The sequence below is a fragment of the Schistocerca piceifrons genome, chromosome 2 (assembly GCF_021461385.2).
Source record: "Schistocerca piceifrons isolate TAMUIC-IGC-003096 chromosome 2, iqSchPice1.1, whole genome shotgun sequence".
Taxonomy (NCBI): domain Eukaryota; kingdom Metazoa; phylum Arthropoda; class Insecta; order Orthoptera; family Acrididae; genus Schistocerca; species Schistocerca piceifrons.
Window position 1 is genome coordinate 119,980,789 of NC_060139.1, and position 10,430 is coordinate 119,991,218.

The 10,430-nt window shown below is 47.1% G+C and overlaps 1 protein-coding gene across 2 annotated transcripts in view; it reads right to left on the reverse strand.

The window, feature by feature from the left end:
• LOC124777960 (regulatory-associated protein of mTOR) overlaps nt 1-309 on the reverse strand; it is a 325,695-nt gene extending 325,386 nt beyond the window's left edge. Inside the window, exon 1 of one of the 2 annotated variants that reach the window (XM_047253519.1) lies at nt 3-309. In XM_047253519.1, coding sequence (XP_047109475.1) covers nt 3-146 — 144 coding nt within the window. In that variant the 5' untranslated portion in view covers nt 147-309. The remainder of the gene's footprint in view (nt 1-2) is intronic. The other variant, XM_047253520.1, reaches the window with a different exon arrangement.
• Nucleotides 310-10,430: the final 10,121 nt, after the last annotated feature.

Consider the following 10,430-nt stretch of genomic DNA (forward strand, 5'->3'; position numbering starts at 1 on the left):
ACCCTTTCTTTCATTCTCCATGTTTGAGTTATTTCGCTCCCTCCTTCAATTGACTCTATGTGACGCTTTTTAACAAATGCTAACGGTAAGGCCCAATCTATTGCATAGTCCTCTTCTTCTGTGGTGTGATTATGAATGGCAATCATTTTTCTAACAACAATTTTTTATTTAATAACGTAACTAATAATTTATTGTGTTATGTTGATACCACCGTAAACGCGCAGAGTTCACAGGTGATCGCTACTAGCCTGTGGCATGACAAACACTTGGCCCGCGAAGCCATCTGAATTTATAGACAAATACAAGACGTTTGTTTCTATTGCCAAAGCAAACAGCTGATCGAATGGTCAAAGATATCAACAATGGTTGTCACAGAAGTCACACTACCCCCGCATGTGTAAGATTCTCCCTTTAAAGATGTTACTATATACTTCATAGATTGCGCATGTCCCTATCTCTGCCGTGTTAAGGCTTGAAAGTTGAAACCACAGTCGCGACACTTTGCCTCGATTTTTTTGCCTACAGCGCCAACAGCGCGCTAAGCGGCCAGTAAATAAAACTGTTGAGTTCAGCGCTATCGTGAAAACAAAAAGTAGTTGTTTACATTGGTTTGTACAGTGCTTTTTACAAATGGGAGCCTCTGCAGCGCAATAAATTGCAGCAACAATTTTAGGTTTCCTAAGGCTCCTAAGAAGTATATACCATTGTGGAAACATTTTGACATTCTTTGTCACGTGAGTTTAGCGCGATCGTATCGCTGACGTATTAGAGCATAATCTTTGCCGCTGTTGGCATAGTGACTTAGAGTTGTTTATGTTTATCGTTGGTTTTTCGAGTGTTAAAGTAATAAAAGTTATTCTGAACAACTGCGTATTATTCTATAGTTCGGGCATACTAGAAAGACCCCACAGTGGTGACCCCACGAAGAAGACGCAACAGCGGACACACCAAGTCGGAATAATGACTACAGCGACAATAGTGGCGGAAAACAGTTTCGAGGAGGAACAAAGTACGTCACCTGCCGCAAGCTCTTCCACAGGAGAACATAGAAGTACGCCTATAGGCAAGGAAATGTCAAACTCCTTGCTTTCTGGGCAACGAGGCCACAACTGTGGTCCACACAGGCGTAATGTGTATTTCAACAATGCAACGTAGCCTGTGATACTGATAAGTTCAACATTCTGGTTTCACATCTAGACTTGGAAGTGATAGAAGAAGTGGAAGATACCTTGTGACAACGCAGTTACGCAGCGTTAAAAGAGGCTCTAATACAACACTACACTTTACCGACAGAACTATGTCTTCAAAACCTCTTCACTGAACAAAATGTGGAACACAAGCTTCCGCCGCAAGTCCTCAGGTCATTACGCACATTGGTGGGCCCTGATTTGCTGCCAGAACAATCTTTACGGGTACTGTGGCTACATAAACTGCCAGCCAACATCCGAGCCATCATCGCGGCACAAACAGACGTACCGTTAACGACATTAGCAAAGAAGGCAGACACCATAGCAAATAATTTAAGAGAATCTTGTGCTTGTGCAACGGTCAATACAAACCACAATAGAAGCACGGGAGTATACAGAAATGTAGAGTCAGACACTGTGTATTCCGGTTCAGGCATTACTTCCTCTCATCACCAGCACACATCGCAAGAATCCGCCATGGAACAGTTGTTAGCACAAGTGGCAAAATATAACGTCCAAGTCGCGAAGCGCCAATAACATTTACAAAGCAGACGCTGGAAAAGACGCAGGAATAACATTCCTCAGAGCCAGTCAGAACATCGGTCCTTGTACCACAAACGCTTCCGCGATTCTGCTCGTCAATGTACCCAACCTTGCAGCTTCCCAAACTTCGGAGACGGACATTAATGGGTGTAAATGTTCGTCATCAATCTTTTTGGCGCCCGTAGACAGGAGGAAAACGAAACGGTGCTAAGAAAACGATATCTATGGTTAGCAAATCGGACAGACTATACATCCAGTGCCTTACATCCAGAGAGAAGTTTCTGACTTATACAGGTTCAGAGGTTAGTGTGTATCCTAGAAGAAATAGTGACATCCAAAGAACTACGTCACATCACGTGCTCACTGCCGCCAGCAGCTCTGCAATTCCCACTTACAGTGAGAAACGATTGGCGTTACATCTCGAACCTGATTACAAACTGGTATGGACTTTCATAATAGCAGATGTACCGGACCCTATTATTGGTGCAGATTTCTTGTGCAAATATCACCTTATGCCAGACCTTGTCAATCGACGATTGGTTCCGATACACAAGGAAAAGACATTGTCTCCCCTCACTTCGGCATCGGGGCAAATGCAATGCGAAGTGCCCAGTCATTCTAACACTTCCTCCGTGCCAGAACGTGTCTACTAAAGTGTGTGTGTGTGATTTGAGGTTTTCGGGCGCTAAACAGCTTGGTCATCAGCGCCCAAACGCATAGAAACAGGAACACATGCGGTGAAGGGACGAAGACGGACAGCGAACAAGGAGAACGGCTAAAAGACACAGACCTGACGCAGTTACAAATCCTCACTTACAGAGGCAAAACAAGAGGAAAAGAAACGCACTAAAAAAGGAAAGGAAACACAAGGAAAAGAGAACAGAAATCGAAGTGAAACAAGTAGGTAATCGTGACTGGCGAACCTCTTACCTAAAGCCTGGGTGAGCCAGTCACCCAGCAGCACATTAAAATCCTCTCCCTAAAATCCGAGCCAACAAATTGGACAGGACACAAAACCGTAAGACCTTAACCACAGCCATTGCGTCGTCTTGCAAAATAGAGGGAAAATCCGGTGGCAAGGAAACCACCGCCCTCTGGTCAGAGAATAAAGGACAGTCAAGTAAAATGTGGCGGACAGTAATCTGGACGCCACAAGCACTGCAGATTGGGGGGGTCCTCCCGCCGGAGTAAGAAACCATGCGTTAAGGGACTGTGCCTGATGCGGAGGCGAGTGGGGAGAACCTCATCCCGCCTGCACGACTGGTAGGATGTACGCCATGGCCTCGTGGTGGCCTTGACCAAACGCAGCTTATTTTCACCGACTGCCAGCCACCGCTCTTCCCATTGACGCATAACACGAAAACGCAAAAAGGAGGTAACAGCATGGAGGGGGACGGCACATTCAACAACGTGAGAGAGGGAACATGCATCTTTGGCAGCCACATCTGCCAGTTCGTTTCCCCTAATACCCACGTGCCCCGGCACCCAGCAGAAAGAAAGCTCCTTCCCCTGCTGTTGCAGGTGGAGTAGGGCATCATGGATGTTCTGGACGACCGTATCCGCTGGGTACAAGTGTTTCATAAGCTGAAGGTCACTCAGGGAGTCAGAACAGATGAGAAACTTAAGACTGGGAACACATCTCATCTGTTCCAATGCCCACAAGATCGCAAACAATTCGGCATCAAAGATGGTAAACGCCGCAGGAAGCCGTAACTTGACGACTCGATCAGGGAAAACAACAGCACAACCGACAGAGTCCCCCTGTTTAGAGCCATCCGTAAGTACTGGTACATGGTCGGCATGCTGGTTTAAAATATCGTAAAATAAGGAGGTAAAAACAAACGCAGGAGTGCAGCTCCTCCGGTACTCTGACAAGTCTAAAAGGACGCTGGGCCTCTGGAGCAACCAGGGAGGCAGGCGGGTAAAACCCTGGAGTTGGGGTGCCACACGCTCCACACCAAGGGACTCAAGCAAATGCTTGGCACGAATCCCAAATGGTCTCGTTGCCCTTGGACGACTGGAAAAGAGACGTTCCATAGGCGGTCGGGCAACAGTAGGGTATGCAGGGGAGGTAGGACAGGCAAGGAATTGACACACCCGTCGCACCATGAGGAGTTTCCGCCGGATGGCGAGCGGCGGTTCCCCTGCCTCAGCACACAGGCTGGGGATGGGACTGGTACGGAAGGCACCAGTGGCCAGCCTGATACCCTCATGGTGTACTGTGTCAAGAATCTTCAGATACGAAGGCTTCGCTGACCCATACACAGTGCATACATAGTCAAGACGCGACCGGACGAAAGCCCTATAAAACTGCAGCAGACGCACCCAATCTGCTCCCCAGGACCGATGGCTCAGACACTTCAAAATATTCAGCGCCTTCAGGGCCCGCACATTGAGGTCTTTAAGGTGCGGCAACCACAACAACTTGGAATCAAAAGTGAGGCCCAGGAACCTCACAGTGTCTCTATAAGGAAGAATGGTGTCCCTCAGACGCAATTCAGGGGAGGTAAAAGCACGTCGAGAACGATTAAAATGAACACACACACATTTGTCTGCAGAAAAGGTAAAACCCGTCTTCGCAGTCCATGCCTCTAATCGCTTTATCATAAGCTGCAGCTGCCGACTAGCAGTGACAAGACTGGAGGAAGAACAGAAAACAGCAAAATCGTCCACAAACAAGGAGCACTGGGCAGGACTCCAGATAGTGGACGTGATACTGTTAATGGCGATGGCAAATAGGGTGACACTTAAAACGCTTCCCTGAGGAACACCATTCTCCTGCACGTACAAATCAGATAGCACATTATCAACCCGATATCGAAAGAGGCGGCGGGAAAGAAAGGACCAAATGAAGATGGGGAGATGGCCACGAAAGCCCCACTGATGGAGTTGATTGAGGATAAGGCGGCGCCAAGTAGTGTCATACGCCTTATTAATGTCAAAGAATACACCTAGACAATGCTGGTTACGTAGGAAGGCCTGCTGGATGGCCGCCTCAAGCAGGGTCGAGTTGTCTATAGTTGAACGACATCTCCGAAAGCCACACTGAGAGTGGCTAAGGAGCTGCCTGGTCTCGAGCAGCCAAACCAGGCGACCGTTGACTATGCGTTCCAATGTCTTCCCGACACAGCTCGTCAAAGCAATACTCCGATAACTACTGGGATGCATTCAGCCCTTCCCCGGTTTGAGCAGGGGAATCACAATCGCCTCCCTCCATGAGTCAGGGAACATGCCGGATGACCATATCATATTAAAACAATTCAGGAGAACTTCCTTGGATGGCAGCAACAAGTGCTGCAGCATGCTGTACAGGATTTGATCATCACCTGGCGCAGTATCATGAGCCACAGACAGCGCCGAATCCAGTTCCCATATTGTGAAGGGGCAGTTGTAGGGTTCAGAATTTGGAGACCAGAAGTCCAAGTGATCCCTCTCGATGGCAGTGCGGTAGCGGCAGAAATCTGGATCACAGTTAATAGTGGCAGTAGATCCGGCAAAATACATGGCCAGTGTCTGGGCAATGTCTCTCGGCGCCGTGAGTAGACAACCCTGATGCAGCAATGACGTGACAGGTCGTTGGCTGCATTTCCCGGAAATCCTCCTGATGGCTTCCCATACTTTTGTAGAACTAGTGCAGCGGGAGATGGAGTTCAGGAACGATTGCCATGACCGTCGTTTGCTCTCTTTAATCACTCGCCGCGCCTTGGCCCTTGCCACCCGAAAGGCCGCAAGATTGTCAGCTGAGGGACGGCACTTGAAGCGGCGCAGAGCTGCACAGCGGGCTCGGATGGCTGAGCGGCACTCAGTGGTCCACCAAGGGACAGGACGCCTCTTGGGATGACTTGAGGACCGTGGGATCGACAATTGAGCAGCATGGGAGATCACGGCTGTAACATGGTCGACCCATTCGTGGACGCTGGCACGGTGCTCCAAAACAGCTAAATTGCTGAAAAGTGTCCAGTCAGCTCTGCAGAGGTGCCACCTGGGCGGCACTGGTAATGCCACAGTCTCATCCAGGAGGCGAATCCAAAGGGGGAAGTGGTCACTAGAATGGAGGTCAGCGACAACCTCCCACAGAGCAGAATCCGTGAGTGCTGGAGAGCAAAAGGAAAGGTCAATAGCTGACGACGACCCAGAAGCAGTACAGAAATGAGTGGGAGCACCAGAGTTGAGGATGCACAGTTCTTCGGATGCCATGAGGCTTTCCAGAATGCGACCCCTGGGGCAAGTAGTTGTAGAGCCCCATAAGACATTATGAGCATTGAAGTCCCCCAGAAGGAGAAATGGGCGGGGGAGTTGGCTAATAAGGTCTGTGAGAGCCTCAGAGTCTATTGCATCCTGAGGCCGTAAGTAAACGGAACAGATTGTGAGCCTCCACCCAACAAGAAGGTCAACTGCAACTGCTTGCAAGTCCGTAACGAGAGGGAGCTCAGATGAGTGGTGCATGTCATGGACAAAAACCGCAACACCACCCTTTGCCCTTTCCCCCATCAGATCATCTTTTCGATACACAGTATAGCCCCGTAGAGAAGGAGCATCAGTGGCCCGGAAATGTGTCTCTTGGAGACATAAGCACAAGGGGCGCTCTCATACAAGGAGTTGTAATTCGGCCACATGCTTCCTGAACCCATTCAGGTTCCACTGTAATATGGGAGCCAGTCATCAGGGTGGCTGAATTTTCACCCTGCCTCTGTGCTTTGGAGGAGAGCCTGTACTAGACAGAGATTTATTCCTGGGGCGAGAATATCGCCCCCGGTCGACATCAATGTCCATCAGCTCCGATGGAGACCCAAGGGAGATGTCAGACAGTACGATGGCATCGTCATCGGACTAACCCAGACTAGTCTCCTCAGGTGGCAAAACCTTCACCTTCGGCGTCTTCGTCTTGGGGGGCTTAGAATGCAGAACCTTGTCAACAGTTGGAGCTTTACTCGCCTGGGCAGAAGGTGCCATATGGGGAGGGGCAGGAAGTACCCCAGTGTCAGCAACCACGGCCTTGTCCGACGTTGCGGGGAGAGCTGCAGGTTGCAAAACAACTGCAGCAGCACAAGTGCACTGGCAAATGCAGGTATTAATGTTGACACTAGCAACCTCCGTTTGTGTAGCAACAGTGGCCAACTGTACCGGTTTCTGCAGAGTGGAAGCGAAAGATGTTGTAAACACAGGAGGCTGCATGGCCTTAAAGAGCTTCTTGGCCTCACCATAGGGGATGTGCTTAGATGTTTTGATCTCCTGTATCTTCCGTTCCTCGAGATAGATGGGGCAGATCCGGCTCCAGACAGGGTGAGTCCCAGAGCAATTCACGCACTTCACAGGTGATGAACAATCGGCTCCTTCATGGGCAGGCTGACCACATTTACCACAAGTGGCTATCCCATTGCACCCCAAAGTAGTATGCCCAAAACGCTGACATTTAAAACAGCGCATTGTGTTGGGGAAATATGGCCGTACAGGCAAACGTAAGAAACCCGCTTTAACATGCTCTGGGCGTCTCGGGCAATTGAACGTGAGAATAAACGAGTCGGATTTGACTAGGTCCCCATCGACTCGTTTCATAATATGCTGCACGTCGACAATACCTTCGTCAGCCCACTCAGATTTCAACTCGTCCTTGGGGATATCCACCAAGTCCCTACATGTCACAACACCCTTACTATAGTTCAAAGTGGAGTGGAGCTCGGTCTCGATAGCGTACTCTCTGAGACAGGTTGCTTTCCGAAGAGAAGTGACTTGACGGGAACTAGAAGTTTCAACTAACAGAGTCCCATTGCGCAGCCGCTTAGCAGATTTCAGTGTTCCTGCAATTCCCTCAAGACCCTTGTGGATGTAAAAGGGAGAAACTCTCTCAAAGCTACCTTCCTTCCGTTTGACAATCAAAAACACATTCTGGTTATCAGCATGTGCTCTGTTACGACAGACTGATAAATCTCTAGTAACAGCAGGCGCTGGAGGACTCCCAGCACGAAGTCGCTTTATTGACTGGGCACTGAAGGTCCGCTCAGACAGAGCCCCGCGTGCCTGAGTAAGCCTTATACAACTGGGGTGCGGCAGGTGCCCCAGAGGATGCCTGCTTGCAACTGTTCCACCCCAACAGCCATGCATCTTATAGGTGCGCAGCACACCGTAAGATTGAGGCGTTTTTATAGAGGTTTACCTTCCTCGCAATCCAGGCGGTCAAGCCAAGATTACCATTCCCCGCAGCACACAACATTCCACCGCCGCGCCATGCGGTGGTCGCTGAAGCATGTCCGGGGTTTACGGTGACAGGAGACTGGCGGCGCTGACCAGTCCCCAGCTCAGGACCCCGGGGTCGCCAAGCCCGTACTCAGCAAATGAATGCTGAGCCCCTGGAGCGGTCGCTACTAAAGGTCGGGACACACACGTCCAGGCCGTGTCAGGGCCGAGCGTCGGATGAGTGACGGCCGTGCTCCAGTCTGTTCCTGCAGGGGCCACACATGACCGGGGCACGTCCGTGTCTTTGTTGTTCCTTGTAGTGACTCGGACGCGGTGATCTGTGTTTCTGTTTGAGAAAGCTGTAAAACATGTCCACTAATTTTCGTAATAGTGAATTAGGACTTATAGCACTTGCTTTAGACGAAGAGGAAAAAGAACGAAGGCAAACAAGAAGAAGAAAATTATGGATCCACAGTGCCTGGAAAACAGGACCAGTACAGGGAGAGTTTCGAACATTATTTTCTCATCTCATAGATGATGAGACTAAGTTTTATGAATATTTTAGGATGATGCAGTACACCTTCTGTGAACTTTTAAAGAAACTAGAACCAAGGCTGAGAAAAAACTGGAGAGTATCAGAACGACTGGCTGTTTTTTTAAGGTAGGTTAAAGAAAAGTACACAGAACACAAATAAATAAGAAGTTTTAATGACAGCATTTTTATTTTATTACTTTAGTAATTGAAAGATAAATACATAAGTTAGTAAACAATACAGTTAAATTTCTACTACCCTAAGAAAAACAAATGAGGACTATTCAGTGAATTAGTTTCTGAAGCTGATGAGGATGCAAGGGAACTTGGAGGATGATGGCTTTGGTTATTTATATACGAATTGTGGGAATCCCTTTGCAGATCCAAAATCTGCTGTCTAGGTTCTGTTGATTCGTTTTCCACAGGTGAAGGATATGGTGTTGAAACAGAGTTTGCTGAGGAATTGGAGGATGATGGAGTCAATTGATGGACTGATACGTCATTCATGAGTTGCTTCAGTTCAAAGTCTTGTACAATTGAAAACATCCTACTTTTAGCTTGATGAAAAAGTAGTGGATGCAACGATTTAGGGCTGGTGCTATACCAGTCATAAAAGCATCAACTGGGTTTTGTATTTCTCTCTGTTTTTCACCTTTTTTTCTGCCAAAATGTAAGCCATGAGCTGGCTTGATGCAGTTCTTGTGGTTTAACCTCACGCTGAAATTTTCGTTTCAGTGGTGGTTTCATAAACTTGTTCTTATTTGAAGTGACGGACGAATGGGCTTAGGACGTCTGGAAATGCCGAGTGCGTTCTATCAAATTCTCTGTTTCACTACCCTGGGTTTTAATGATCGATTCTTCATCTGCAATGTCTTCTTGTGTAGACTCTTTTTCGTTTTCAACTATAGACTGCTCCTCTTGGGAATCTGTATTTGATTCTTGTTTATGCTCATTATTGTCTTGCGTGTAAGGAACATTGGAAACTTCTCGTTCTACCATGTAAGGTAACACGAACTTTAAGAGATCTTCATACTTATATTTATGTTGATGAATAGCAGCTTGTCCTGAAAAAGGTTTCCTTTTCTGCAGAGTCTTCCTTAGTTGGTCACTAACAGATGCCCTTTTTTTTTTTTTTTGCGTTCCTCTATTTCACCTGAGCAAAAATACTTTAAATTGCGTATTTATATTACAAGGTTTAAAATGCTGCAAATATTTTATAGATTATACAGTATTTCTCATCTTATACAGTTAAGTTTTTTTCAGGTTGCTTCCTACAGGAGATTCCTTTAAAACTATTTCCTTCCGCTACAGGTTTGGAAAATCCACAGCTGGAGCTATCGTCCATGATACCTCTAGAGCAGTTATCGATTTATTGTTAGAAGAGGTGATGCCTGTGCTGAATGAAAAAAAATGGAATGCTATAGCTGAGGAGTTTTGGACAAAATGGCAGTTTCCAAACTGCATTGGATCTTTAGATGGAAAGCACATAACAATACATGCTCCAAACAACTCAGGAAGCCTCTATTGGAATTACAAAAAAACACATCCCATTGTGCTTCTTGCTCTGGTTGACCCATGTTATAATTTTATTGCAATAGACGTGGTAGTGTACGGAAAAAACTCTGATAGAACATTCTAGTAAATTCAAACCTTGGAGAGTCTTTGGAAAACAATACACTTAGCGTCCCAAAGAGTAAAACTTTACCCAGAAATGATGTTGAACTTCCAATGGTAATTGTAGGTGATGAAGCTTTTCCTCTCAAAACATACTTGATGCGACCATATCCTGGCAGGAAGTTAACAAATGACAAGGCTATATTTAATTATCGTTTGAGTAGGGCAAGAAGAATATCGGAAAATGCATTCGGTATATTGCAACAGAAATTTCGAATATTTAGAAGAATCCTTCAGGGAGATCCTAATAACCTTACAATGATTGTGACGGCTGCTTGTGTACAGTACAACTTTATTCGAAAAATGGAAGATTATAGGGT